The 15000-nt window shown below is 45.4% G+C and overlaps 1 protein-coding gene across 3 annotated transcripts in view; it reads left to right on the top strand.

Annotated features, from left to right (window-relative positions):
- Positions 1 to 15000, top strand: part of hectd1 (HECT domain containing 1) — a 62523-nt gene that overhangs the window by 5325 nt on the left and 42198 nt on the right. For all 3 annotated transcript variants that reach the window (XM_035994439.1, XM_035994440.1, XM_035994441.1), the window contains exons 2-13: positions 1740 to 1899; positions 2906 to 3055; positions 3711 to 3945; positions 6872 to 7099; positions 7664 to 7945; positions 8207 to 8477; positions 8855 to 8931; positions 9721 to 9819; positions 10185 to 10299; positions 11303 to 11477; positions 12626 to 12764; positions 13660 to 13830. In XM_035994439.1, the coding sequence (XP_035850332.1) occupies positions 2916 to 3055; positions 3711 to 3945; positions 6872 to 7099; positions 7664 to 7945; positions 8207 to 8477; positions 8855 to 8931; positions 9721 to 9819; positions 10185 to 10299; positions 11303 to 11477; positions 12626 to 12764; positions 13660 to 13830 (1932 nt within the window). In that variant the 5' untranslated portion in view covers positions 1740 to 1899; positions 2906 to 2915. The remainder of the gene's footprint in view (positions 1 to 1739; positions 1900 to 2905; positions 3056 to 3710; positions 3946 to 6871; positions 7100 to 7663; positions 7946 to 8206; positions 8478 to 8854; positions 8932 to 9720; positions 9820 to 10184; positions 10300 to 11302; positions 11478 to 12625; positions 12765 to 13659; positions 13831 to 15000) is intronic.

Genomic DNA, 15000 nt, shown 5'->3' with positions numbered 1-15000 from the left:
ACACACAGACAGACACACTAGAACAGAACTAGTTTGTTTAATTCAGGGACCTTTTTAAACATGTTTGTATTGATTGTTTCTCTGGCAGAACATTAGTAACTGCACTAGGAAATGTTTAAATGTTCGTCAGCTGAGTTTCAAAGTAATTGGAAGCATCAAAGTGAGTCGTTAAAGATCTTTTGTGTCCAATAAACTGATTTCATCCGGAGGATTTGATGTCCTGGATGGGTCTGTTTCTGCCTCCACACCAGTCTGTTGTTGTCACCTTCACTAAAGCTCTTTATGCGTATCAGCTTTCCTCTGACAGTAGACTTTACATATCAAAGTGCTTTACGTTTGCATACAGGCAGCTTGTTTCTGAAAGGAAAACGACATCAGAGTCCTGTGACTGTGATGAAAACGGGGAGTTAAATTAATTTGACATATCCTGAACATCCTCTCGTACTCGTGCTGCGGTTCCGGCCGGTTCAGCTCGGGTAGTTTTTATTTCTTCTGCCGTGGAGGTTGTGTTTTGGTTTGTTTGTCTGTTTGTTAGTCAGCAGGGTTACGGAAAAACTTCTGGCCTGATTTTCATGAAACTTTGTGAAAGGATGAAGCACGGGCTGAGGAAGAACCCATTACACACACACCAGAGAGAGAGAGAGACACACACACACACCAGAGAGAGAGAGAGACACACACACACACCAGAGAGAGAGAGACACACACACACCAGAGAGAGAGACACACACACACACCAGAGAGACACACACACACACACCAGAGAGAGAGAGACACACACACACACACCAGAGAGAGAGACATACAGACAGACAGACACAAACACACACACAGAGACAGACAGAGACACACACACACACACACACACACACCAGAGAGACACACACACACACACACCAGAGAGAGAGACACACACACACACACACACACCAGAGAGAGAGAGACACACACACACACCAGAGAGAGACACACACACCAGAGAGAGACACACACACACACACCAGAGAGAGAGAGACACACACACACACCAGAGAGAGAGACACACACACACACACACACCAGAGAGAGACACACACACACACCAGAGAGAGCGAGACACACACACACACAGACAGACAGACAGAGACACACACAGAGACAGAGACAGACAGACACACACAGAGACAGACAGACACACACAGAGACAGACAGACACACAGACAGACAGACAGACAGACAGAGACACACACACACACACACACACAGACACACACACACACAGAGACACACACACACAGACACACACACACACACAGAGACACACACACACACACACACACACACACACACACACACACACAAAGGATGAAGCACGGGCCGAGGAAGAACCCATTACATTTTGGGGTTGGTTTTGGGGAGGAGATACACAACTTATTTTTCACTTCAGTTAACATTGGTGAGATAGGGGCTGCTTCCGAAATCCCACACTAACATGCTATTACTATGCACTGCGTTCATGTGGTGTCAGTATAATTGAAAAAATTTGTTGAAGACTTGAAATGTAACCACGGGGATGCTGTAGTCCCCTTCGTCATGATTTACCCTCCTGTAATATGCCCAAAATGGGCCCGTATAAACAAACATCAGTCACCCAGGAATTATCCACTGCCCTCACTACAGGATTGATTTTAGTTGCTGTGTGAATGCCGTGCTCTTCCTCTGGTGTCTGTTATTTAAATGTCTCCTTGTTTTGTTTGCAGGTGAAGAGACTACATGTCCCAGAAAACCCTGTGAGAGCGAGCTACTTGTCCGTGTTTCCTCTCTCCCTCCGTCCGGTTGGTTGGATGAGTCCCATACAGCGACAGAACTGTGAGCAGTGATTGGGCGCTGAGCCAGACCGGGTAGCCAACGGGGAGCCAGGTGAGAGACGGAGACGGACAGATTTAACTCTATTGAATTATCTTTTTCCTGAAAGCAATCCTTTTCATTCGATCACAGCAAACAAGCAGGAAGAAGGTGCTTTTAGGTGCATCTATGTGCTAAATGAAGGAATAACATCTATCATGTCTGTCAACCTGGAATCCTATTTGTTTAATCAGAAACAGCTCTGAGATCGCTATCCCCAAACCCACCAGACTCCATCTAAATAATCAGTACTTTTAGCGTGTATAGAGCCACCATATTTCCACCAGACTCCATGTAAATAATCAATACTTTTAGCGTGTATAGGGCCAGCATATTTCCACCAGACTCCATGTAAATAATCAGGACTTTTAGCGTGTATAGAGCCAGCATATTTCCACCAGACTCCATGTAAATAATCAGTACTTTTAGCAAGTATAAAGCCAGCATATTTCCACCAGACTCCATGTAAATAATCAGCACTTTTAGCGTGTATAGAGCCAGCTTATTTCCACATGTAAATGGGTGAATTAAGGGTTTATTTCAACCAAACCAGAGTGGTGATTGTTGGAACAGTGGAAAGATGAACCAAGACGGCTTTTGGTAGTTTTATTTAGTTTCTGTCCACTTTGAATGAAGTGTGTTTTATGATGATAAAAGTCCTGATTATTTACGTGGAGTCTGGTGGGTTTGGTGATGAGGATTTCAGGGCTGTTTCATGTTAAACTAAAAGGATCTTACTCCTTAACTAAAAGATCTATCTCTGTAGGGATCTCTGTAGAATAATAATCGGAGTCTGTCAGCAGCAACAACAGAACTTTTAGTGGACGCTAACTGATGCTGAACATTTGCCCATTAACATTTTCACATGTAGTAAAAAGTGCTGGGTACACCTGCCCAGTGCATGATGGCATAGCCTCCAGCCCCTGTTCCCCTAAACGGATTAAACTGTGTGTACAAAATGAATGAATGGTACACAAGTGGTAAAACAAGGTGCATGTTCTGTGTTTGTTTGTCTCTGTAGGCTAGCCATCATGGCGGACGTGGACCCAGACACCCTGCTGGAGTGGCTGCAGATGGGGCAGGGCGATGAGCGCGACATGCAGCTCATCGCTCTGGAGCAGCTCTGCATGCTGCTGCTCATGTCGGACAACGTGGACCGCTGCTTCGAGACGTGAGTTTTTCAGTTAGTGTGCACACAAGATGAAGTAGCGCTGGAAGAAGTATTCAGATCCTTTACTGCAGTAAAAATACTAAATACTCTGTTACAAGTTAGTCCTGAATTGAAAATGTTACTTCAGTAAAAGTGTGTAAGTATCATCAGGAGAATGTAGTTAAAGTATTAAAACATTGTAGAAAGAGTAAAGGATCCAACCAGCTGTGTGTTTAAGGTCTGATCATCTCAGCGTGACTTGTAGTCGTTATATTGTCGGCTAGTTTACTTTATAACCTTAATGTGTAAAGTAACTAGTAACTAAAGTAACTAGTAACTAAAGCTGTAACAGATGATGGAATGGAGTAACTAAAGTAACTAGTAACAAAAGCTGTAAAAGATGAATGTAGTGGAGTAACTAAAGTAACTAGTAACTAAAGCTGTAACAGATGAATGTAGTGGAGTAAAAAGCACAATATTGCACGCAGACACACACACAGAGACACACACACACTTTGAAGTGTAGCGAAGTAGAAAGTGGCATGAAAAGACTCGATTAAAGTACAAGTACCTCAACAGTTGTACTAAGTGCAGTACCGTAGTAAATGTACTTAGTTACATCCCCCCACTGTCGGGAGGTCAGCGGTCTGACCGTCTCTCTCCTCTCGTGTTCCAGCTGTCCCCCTCGGACATTCCTCCCGGCGCTCTGTAAGATCTTCCTGGATGAGAGCGCTCCAGATAACGTGCTGGAGGTCACGGCCCGGGCCATCACCTACTACCTGGACGTGTCGGCCGAGTGCACCCGGAGGATCGTCGGCGTGGACGGCGCCATCAAGGCGCTGTGCAACCGGCTGGTGGTGGTGGAGCTCAACAACCGGACCAGCAGAGATCTCGCCGAGCAGTGCGTCAAGGTAGGACGAGCTGCATCTCCTAACGAAGATTATAGCGTTAAGAATTACCTGACGGGCCGGGTGCTCTGTTAACCAGGGACGTGCACAGGGAGACAGAGTGAGAGGGAAACAGAGAGGGAGAGACGAAGGGGGATAGAGGGAGACAGAGGGGGGGAGAGGGAGACACAGAGACGGAGAGGGAGAGACGAAGGGGAAAAGAGAGGGAGAGAGAGGCAGACAGTGAGAGGAAGAGAGAGGGAGACAGGGAGGGAGGGAGACACAGAGAGGGAGAGACGAAGGGGGAGAGAGGGAGAGACAGAGAGGGAGAGACAGAGAGGGAGACACAGAGACAGAGTGAGGGAGAGAGACGGTAAGATTTTTTTTTTTTTGGGGGGCATTTCTGCCTTTAATGAATAGGACAGCTGAGATATGAAAGGGGAGAAACATGCAGGAAACTGTCACAGGTTGGACTCGAACCCTGGACCTTCTGCGTCAAGGAATAAACTTCCACGTATGTGCTCCCGCTCTACCAACTGAGCTAACCGGCCACTAGCTGTTGTGGTTTTTATTTTAGATCCATTTATACAGGATCCTGTAAACAACAATCTCCTGAGTTCTCTAACGGTTAACCTGCATGAATGCTCAGGCGAGAGCAGCACTCTTCTCTCTCTGAGGAAGAACCAAAGGTCAGTCGGATAGTAAAGCAGAATCTTTTGGCGTTTTTCCATTACATGGTACCTGCTCGGTTCGCCTCGACACACTGTGCGTCCGTTTTCCATTGCAGATTTTAGTACCGCCTCAGCGTAGCTGGTCGTCTTTATGCCGGCTCGACGCACACACCAGCGCAAGTATAAACATCAAGCCACTTGAGCTTGTTTTACAGTTTTACTCCACGCAGAGCTTTCTCCGTAGCCTGTGTAAAGTGGCCTGATGTTTATACTTGTGCGCTGGTGTGTGCGTCGGGCCGGCATGTGTGTGTGTACGTAGGATACGGTGAAAGCTCTGCCTGGAGCCTCCGCAGAACTGAAACAAGGGACGCCGCAGTAAACTGCCGTGACCTAACGCGACGCACACACAGAACGTGGAAGCTGAGTTGTTGCCAGAAGACACATTTAGTTTCTAAAGAAGCTGGAGGCAGCAAAAAAAAATACACAGCTGGCTAAACTATTTAAAAATGGCGGGTTTGTTCAGGACACCCCCCTCTATCGCTTTCACGTCACCTTTTCGGCTCGCCTCAGCTCGCTGGGAACCTCGACTGAGGAGGTACTAAAAAAAGTTCCGGTTAGCAGGTACCTTGTGATGGAAATTTGTGTTTCTGCTTCATCCTGTTATCATGTCGTTCAAGGCTGTGACGTCGTCAGTTTGATAAGCAGCGGTGTGTTTTTGTGAAATCTCCTCAGAGTGTCTTGTTTGTCTCGTTTCCTCTGCAGTGTTTCTGTCTCCGTCACCCTGAACAGGGCGGTCGGTGTGTCAGGGAGGCATGTAGCAGGAGGTTAACTCAGGCCAAGACACAATGATAATAATAAGTCGAGTCAAACCACAAACCAGGAGACTCCTAACCATGTGCCACCAGACGTTTATTAATACACAGCACAGGACAGCTGGGTTCTTTATTCAGAGCTCAGTTTGTCTCTGCACAGATCTGCTGAGAGATAATGTTTGATCTGGTTAATTTTATTTTATTTTTCCTCTAATATTGAATATCTTGTTTCCCCTTCTTTGTGTCTATGAGGAGAGCGTTAGTTAAACTGTTCTGTTCCCAGTTTTAAGATCGAATACTCAGGATTGGTATCCATCCAAACTTTAAAAATTAACAAAAAAAGAGAAACCTTTTTGCCACAACATGAACATATTGTAAGTAATAAATAAATAAACAAATGACATTGTGTACAGGCTAATATTGAACTAACTAAAATGCAAAGGAATGTAAACAACAAAGACTTTTTAGTGCAAACTGCATATTGACACTAACCTTTAACAATAAACTTGGTGACTGCCCTGTTGTCAACATTGAACTAATAGAGAAATAACTTAATGCAAAGGAATGGAATTGAATTGCCTTGTTGCTGAAAGGTGCTGTAGAAATAAAGTAGCCTTGCCTTACAACCTCATCCTGTCAGTCAGTCACCAGGGCACAGAAACCACCGTTGTGCCTGCTTGTCTCAGAGGAAGTGTAAAACAGCACTGCGACTAAGGGTGGGGGAAAAATCGATACAGCATAGTATCTACAGCGTAGTATATTTTCCGTTATTTTCCGTAGAATACTGTATCGATACACAGACGCCAAGTATGGATCTTTTATTATATATGTGTTGGTCAGACTGTCTGCTTGATAATCTGATTTTGCAGCAATACAATTGAAGTGAGATGAACAAACAGAGAAATATATATTTTTAGATAAAACTGATGACAGTTTCCTTTTGGGGAAAAATTTGAAATTGGAAAAAAGGTAATAAATTGCAATATATCGCAGAATATTGCAATATGTTTAAAATCTTAATAATATTGTATCATGACATAAGTATCGTGATGATATCGTATCGTCAGGCCTCTGGTGATTCCCATCACTAACCGCGACTGCTTTTGCCTCGCCATTAATTTCATATCACAGCAAACGCTGTCTGCGTGAAGTTTTGAAAAACTATAACTACACTTGAAACCACTTTGTGTGTGTGTGTGTGTGTATAAAGAGGAATATGTATAGTTGCATGTTTGCGAGAGAGTATATTGTAAGTTATACTTTATTTTTATTTCATGTGGTAGTTTTGTCTGAAAGTGTCTTATCTGTTATGTTCTATGTTTTGTGTGGACCCCAGAAAGAGTAGCTGATGTTCTGCATCACCTAACGGGGATCTGGTCTGACACCTGGCTCAGGGACACCCCCAGGTGGAGAGAGGTTGTCGTGTCCGAGAGCGTTTTAAACTAAGTTTTGTGTTTTGTTGTGGAGGTGCTGGAGCTGATCTGTACCAGGGAGTCTGGCGCCGTGTTCGAGGCCGGCGGTCTGAACTGTGTGCTGAGCTTCATCCGAGACAGCGGCCACCTGGTTCACAAAGACACGCTGCACTCGGCCATGGCCGTCGTGTCCCGACTCTGCAGCAAGATGGAGCCGCAGGACTCGTCTCTGGAGACCTGCGTCGAGTCTCTGTCCAGCCTCCTCAAACATGAAGACCACCAGGTAACCTGCCAGCCCTCTCTTTGGGTTTTAGATCTGGATAAGATATCAGTAAATATTGTATGGGTGTCCAAAGAATTGATATAATATCGTATTGTAATAAAACTTGTGATTTGGGTAAAGACCATCACAACTAAATGCCTAACCTTAACCCTTACCCTCACCCTAACCATAACCTAATTCTAACCCTAATCCTAAAACCAAGTCTTAACCCTCAAGCAGACCTTTAACCTTGTGGGGTCCAGCATTTGGGCCCCACAAAGCTGTCGGGACCCCACAAGTATACTGGACTCCCCAGTTTTTGGACCCCACGAATATAGTAAAACAAGCACACACAGATACAGCTTTACACATGTACGAATGTAGATGAGGAAACATTTATTAGCAGAAATAGACGCAGATGCATCAACACACACACTCAAACTGAACATACTCATATATTACAGACACACAAAAGGTGTATGCACATGTCAACACAAAAATGAAGACACACACAAACAAAAACCCTTAGTTTTTTTATCAGCTGGTTTCTCAGCTGAACTAACCGCTCTTCTCTCTGTCCTCCAGGTATCAGACGGCGCTCTGCGCTGCTTCGCCTCACTGGCCGACAGATTCACTCGCCGCGGCGTGGACCCCGCCCCTTTAGCCAAACACGGGCTGACGGAGGAGCTGCTGTCCCGCATGGCGGCTGCCGGCGGCACCGTGTCTGGCCCAGCCTCTTCCTGTAAGCCCGGGCGAACCTCGACGGGCGCTGCCCCCTCGGCGCCGGACTCCAAACTGAGCAACCAGGTGTCGACCATCGTGAGCCTGCTGTCCACGCTGTGCAGAGGGTCGCCGCTCGTCACACACGTAGGTCGACTCGCATCAAACACAGGAAACAAGAACATGATACTGATTTTTAAAAAAGGAAATGGATGAGTTGTCTGGTCTCTAAAATGTGGATCAGATACACACACACACACACACACACACACACACACACACACACACACACATACACAGTAACGTTACATCTTGGTACCACACACACACACACACACACAGTAAACCCTGTTTTTAAATGTGGACAGTCGTCTGATGTGCTCTCGTCCCCCTCTCTCCCGTCTCCAGGACTTGTTGCGTTCGGCGCTGCCCGACTCGATGGAGTCCGCTCTGGGAGGAGACGAGCGCTGCGTGCTGGACACCATGCGTCTGGTGGACCTGCTGCTCGTGCTCCTGTTTGAGGGACGGAAGGCGCTGCCCAAATCCACGGCGGGGTCGACGGGTCGGATCCCCGGCCTGCGGCGCCTGGACAGCTCAGGGGAGAGATCCCACCGACAGCTCATCGACTGTATCCGCAGCAAGGACACGGACGCTCTGATCGACGCCATAGACACTGGAGGTAAGATGATGATCAATGATACTGGCAACACCGGACAGAAAGCAGTGTGGAGTGGTCTGCACTGCAGAGATCCACTCTACAAACTTTGTTTGGAGAAATAACTGCACCTCCTTGTCTGTCCAGACGAGAGAGAGAGAGAGAGAGAGAGAGAGAGAGAGAGAGAGAGAGAGAGAGAGAAGGAAGGTTATATGCAGGTGTGCAGACTTGGTGGATCGCATTTCACACACTTTTGCGTCACCATATGCACGCAGAGTTCCCCCCAAAACCCTCGGCTAAACGCGAATCTTCCCAACGTTCTGCTAAAGAATTGAAGTTGTTGTAAAGGTTGTTCTCGTTTTCAGTGACTAAAAGTGGCCCAATATTCTCTGTTTCTGCAGCTTTCGAGGTGAACTTCATGGACGATGTTGGACAGACGCTTCTCAACTGGGCCTCAGCTTTTGGCACACAGGAAATGGTAAAAATGATTACAGAGACACTGGCCCTCATTTAAATCACACTGTTGTTTAATCGCCACGTGGGCTGCTAGGATTTAAGGGTGGTAGGGTCTGTCGGTCTGTATGTGTGTCCGCTGCTTTGGTCGAGAGTCGGGATGCACTGAATCCAGATTTTTGGGGTTCGGCTGAATCCTGAATCCACTGGTTAAGATTCTGCTGAATCCTCGTCCCATCCTCAGTCCATGAACACAGTAAACTCATTAATGAAGTAAACAGTGACTGTCCTTCCTTTGCCGTACCTGAAGTTGCTGCATTCTGGCTGCTGTCTGTAGATTCCTTCATCACAACTCGTATTCTTCCAGATGTTTGATACCAGATGTTGTAACAGCTGTGATGTTGTGTATAGTTTAGGGTCCTCGCCACCACCAGACTAATCAGCATTGCAGATTGAACATGTAGCTGGACTTGAATGGCCTTCTTTTGACTGAAAGTACTGCCAAACTACACTTTTTCTGCTCACCAGTTCCATTTTCACTTCCTCACAGCCTACTGCATTGAACGCTCCACCTACGTAAACACCTTCCTGTAATCAACGGCGCCGTCATTACGCCGACCAGCGTAGCGCACGGAGTGCAAGCGTAGGGTTAAGGTTCGGCAGAAACCGAACCCCGTCAAAAAGCCCAATATTCAGCCGAATCCTGGATTCGGTGCATCCCTGGTCCAGAGTGAAATATCTCAACAACTATTGGATGTTGAATTTGATCGAAGTCTTTCTCGTTTCACCAACCACGACTTTGTTGTTGTTCCAGGTGGAGTTTCTATGTGAGAGGGGGGCGGACGTCAACAGAGGTCAAAGGTCGTCTTCACTACACTACGCTGCCTGTTTTGGACGCCCACAAGTAGCAAAGGTAACACAGAACACACTCAGAGTTGATACACACGGTAAATAAAGTGGTCAGATTCTGTGAAATGGTGTTCATGTTCAGCGCTGGAATTTAACGGAGTATCCAGGGGACTTGGGGGGTATTTAAAGGGTTCACAGGGACTTCCAGGGATTATTATGGGGTTCCACAGATTGTAAAGGAAGATTCAGGGCTTCTTTAGGGGCTTTTACTTATAACAGTATTTTTACAGTGTGGTATTAGTACTTTTACTGATAAAGGATCAGAATACCTCTTCCACCGCTGGTTATGTTTTGTTGTAAACTTCTGGCCGTGTGTTCTGTTTTTTAAATGTGTCTGTCTGTCTGTCTGTCTGTGGTGTGTGTGTTTAGACTCTGTTGCGTCACGGAGCTAACCCTGACTTGAGAGACGAGGACGGGAAAACTCCTCTGGACAAGGCCAGGGAGCGAGGACACAGCGAGGTGGTGGCTATACTGCAGTCCCCCGGTTAGTACACACACAGTACTACTGATTACTGCCCAGTACTACTGCTGCTACAGCTGTCCTCTACTACAGAAACTCTGAGTCGTCTCACACTCAAACGATGTAGTCAACTAATCGATTAGTTCATTTAATGATCAGATCTGTAAAAACTGAGTTTCTCCACGAAGAATTGTTCAAAAGCTCCACTTTAAATCTTGTGTTTACCAGAGATGTGCTCAAAAGTCGTTTAGCACAAAAAACTGACTGACTAGAGAAGTCTTAGTCGACTGATCGACTCCTAACTTCTGCTTTTGAATAAAGTAAAATACAATAAATAAAAGGCCTAAGAATACAAAGGAAAACATAGGTACATGACATCAGACAGCATTGTTTAACTAAAAGCCTGTTTGAATACACACACACACACACACACACACACACACACACACACACACACACACACACACAGACACAGACACACAGACAGACAGACAGAAGCGCGCATGCACACAGGCGCGCTCACAGACACGCACACAGACATGCACACACAGGCGAGCACACACACACACATGCATACTCACAGACGGACGCACACACACACACACACACACACACAGGCATGCACACACATGCTCACACACGCACACAGACATGCACACACGCGCTCGCACACACACAGGCTCGCACACACACATGCATACTCACAGACGGATGCACACACACACACACACACACAGACATGCACACACGCGCTCACACACACACACACACAAACACACACAGGCGAGCACACACACACATGCACGCACACACACACACACACACACACACACACACACACACACACACAACTGATAAGTCGGGACGAAAAAATCTGAAAAAACCCCCAATGTCTTCAACTGCTTTTTAAAAGAATCAACAGAATTTGAACAACGTAAAGAGAGAGGGGCCTTAGGTTCCTTCAAAGGCACCAACAAACAAAATGTATTATTATTACTGTTGTAACATGAACTTGTGTGTGTTTCAGGCGACTGGATGTGTCCGGTGAACAAGGGCGACGACAAGAAGAAGAAAGATGCCAACAAGGAGGAGGAGGAGGGCAGCGAGCCCAAAGGAGACCCAGAAATGGCTCCCATCTACCTGAGGAGACTGCTGCCTGTTTTTGCACAAACCTTTCAGCAAACCATGCTGCCTTCTATTAGGTAAACTGTCAACTACACCTTCAACCCGCTCGTTACTATCATGACGGAAGTGACATGAATTTGTGTGGGCTGTTGTTTTTACTGTGATACCTATGTAGACTGTTTGTCCTATCGAAGAAACTACCGCCAACTCCTTTCAAAGACGTTCAAATGGTTCCTGAAAGCAGAGAACGAGAGCTTTCCGCCGAAATATATGACGTTACTGTTGGATCAGTATGAAAGTAGGATAGCGAGGAGAAAGTAAGGAGAGGCTCTTCAAAATAGTCTCTGGAAGGAACTTGTTTTAGTGGATCATTTGCAGCACGCAAACACCACATACAATATTAAATGAAGTTAAGGCCTCCTGCACACTGGCTGCGTGGCGTGAGCGTGGCGTTTTCTATGTCTTTACACACCAGAAATGTGTCTGACGCGACGCTGCTGCTGCTAGTCTTGTCTGGACACACGCATGTTTCCCATCAATAAAATGAAATAATAGCGTATTCGTCAACTTTATTTTGTCAATATTTTAGTGTTTGTACATTTGTTTGCACATATTTCTATATATATAGATATAGATATAGATAGATAGATAGATAGATAGATAGATAGATAGATATATATATATATATATATATATATATATAGATATAGATATAGATATAGATATAGATATAGATATAGATATAGATATAGATATAGATATATAGATAGATATATATAGATATATAGATATAGCGATACGGACACGTCACGCAGCTGACACGCTCACGCCACGCAGCAGGAGTGTGCAGGAGGCCTAACTGTTGACCTGGTGAAACCTCATTGGCTCTTACCAGTGTATCTCCGTGTGTACTTCGTCCACAGCAATCCCACCAATCAGTCCCAAAACCTCCCACTTAGAGAGGAAATGACCTAAACATATTCTTATTAAATCTTTACAATCATTCCCCGAAAGAACCAAGCAGGCCTGACTTGTTGCACCGTCCACATTTTCTCCAAATTAGGACATTTTCAGCGTGTAGCTTGCTAGCTCGAAGGTTGTTGACCATCAGAGTTTTACAAGGCGAGGAACATTCTGCGGCGATGGAATATTTCTGTTCACGTGTGTTGGAAGACTCCTGATGAGACAGTTGGGTGTATTTATTTAGTCTTTTTGTGTGTTTTAGGAAAGCCAGTCTGGCTCTGATCAGGAAGATGGTTCACTACAGCAGCGAAGTCCTGCTGAAGGAAGTCTGTGACAGCGAGACGGGACACAACCTCCCCACGGTGCTGGTGGAGATCACAGCTACCGTCCTCGACCAGGAGGTACACGCATGTGTACACACACACACACACACAGACGTGTACACACACACATACAGACGCGCACACACACACACACACACGTGTACACACACACATACAGACGCGCACACACACACACACACACACACACACACACACGTGTACACACACACACGCACACATGTGTACACACACACAGACGCACACACAGACGCACACACACAGACGCACACACAGACGCACACACGCACACACAGACGCACACACGCACACACAGACGCACACACACACACAGACACACACACACACATGCTTACAGACGCGCACACACACACAGACATGCACACAGACACGCACAGACACATACATACACACACACACACACACACACACAGAGACACAGACATACACACACACATGCACAGACACATACACTCACAGACGCACACACAGACAGGCACGCACGCACACACACACAGAGACACAGACATACACACACACACATGCACAGACACATACACTCACACGCACACACACAGACGCACACACAGACAGGCACGCACGCACACACACACACACACAGACACACGCTTACACACGCACACACACACACACACACACACACTGTCAAACACTATTTTTTATGACCCTTGTTCTCTGATGACATAAGTAAAGTCATATACTTTACTTGTAGTTTGACCAAAAACTCAACTCACAGTCCACTTACTGGCTTATTCTGAGTCTTTGAACCATGTCTCACAGTCTTCCTCTGCAGATTAAGTTTGCTCAGCTATGAGCATGAATAACAACTCAGTTGTCTATCTTAATAATGCAGTTTCTATTTCCGCTGTCACAGGGAGTAATACAATCATCCTCATGGCTGCAGAGTTTATCTTTGTGTCTGTGTGTGTCTCAGGACGATGACGACGGCCACCTCCTGGCTCTGCAGATCATCAGAGATCTGGTGGATAAAGGCGGAGACGTTTTCCTCGACCAGCTGGCTCGGCTGGGAGTCATCAACAAGGTGTCCACTCTGGCTGGACCGGCGTCCGATGACGAGAACGAAGACGAAACCAAACCTGAGAAGGTAGAGAGCCAGAGAGCGAGAGACAGACAGACAGACCGACAGACGAGGGGTGTACTCACTTTTGTGAGATACTGTACATATAGCAACACAGCCACACACAGAGACACACATGGCAACACACACAGTCAGACACACAAACACAATGACACGCGTAGCAACACATACACACAAGGAGGCAGAAACACACACATAACACGCACACACAGCTACACATAACCATAGCTGTATGTGCAGTTCACCTCCACGCATATACAGACTACCTTTAACAATTCTCTACAATAAACAAACTTCTTAACCCCCCTGACCACAGGGGACAGCAGAGAGAAATGAGGGAGTGACCGAGAGGGTGGAGGGGGGAGGCAGGCGTGGTGGCTGAAGGAGCAGGGGAGGTGGTCAAGTTGTTGCAAACGGCGTCATAGGCGCCGATTTATGTTTTACAGACAGACAGAGAATGATGCTTTGAAAAAACGTGTTAAAAAATTGACAAAAACATTAAAAAACCGCCAAAAAAGTGACAAACAATTTGAATAAAATTGACAAAAACGTTGAGAAAAGTGTAATTATATATATATATATATATTTGTTTTGTGTCTTTTAGAGTCTGGAATAGAGGATTGTATATCCTGTACCAGAAATCTTTTCAATAAATTTAAAAAAATTAGCTTTAACCCTCGTGTTGTCTTCCCGTCGACTATGCAACTTTGGGTTTTTCTGGGTCGAAATATGATATTTTGTGGTTCTTTTTCTACACTTTTCTCAACGTTTTTGTCAATTTGTTTTCAAATTGTTTGTCACTTTTTTGGCATTTTTGTTTTATGTTTTTGTCAAAATAAAAAAAATATATATATGCACATTCACATTTTATAAAAACACATTAATTTCATACTTGAAGAAGAAGAACGGTTCATAAATTAATTAAATAAATTAATGACAAGCTTTATAATTATACATTACACCTTTTGACAGGCAAAATGCGTCCAGCCTATTCTTAAAGGAATTAATAGAAGGGGAACGCACAACTTCTTCTGGAAGGTCATTCCATGATTTTACCGCACAGAGCGTGAAAAAGTTCTTTCTCTTTTCAGACAAGCATGTTCTCGGGTAAAGTTTTAAAGAATCCCCTCGTGTCTCGTACCTATTATTCCAAAACTGAAAGATAGATGGGCTCAC

The sequence above is a fragment of the Sander lucioperca genome, chromosome 18 (assembly GCF_008315115.2).
Source record: "Sander lucioperca isolate FBNREF2018 chromosome 18, SLUC_FBN_1.2, whole genome shotgun sequence".
Lineage (NCBI taxonomy): Eukaryota > Metazoa > Chordata > Actinopteri > Perciformes > Percidae > Sander > Sander lucioperca.
The sequence above is the reverse complement of the archived record's forward strand: the minus strand, read 5'-3'. Positions and strand labels throughout refer to the sequence as shown.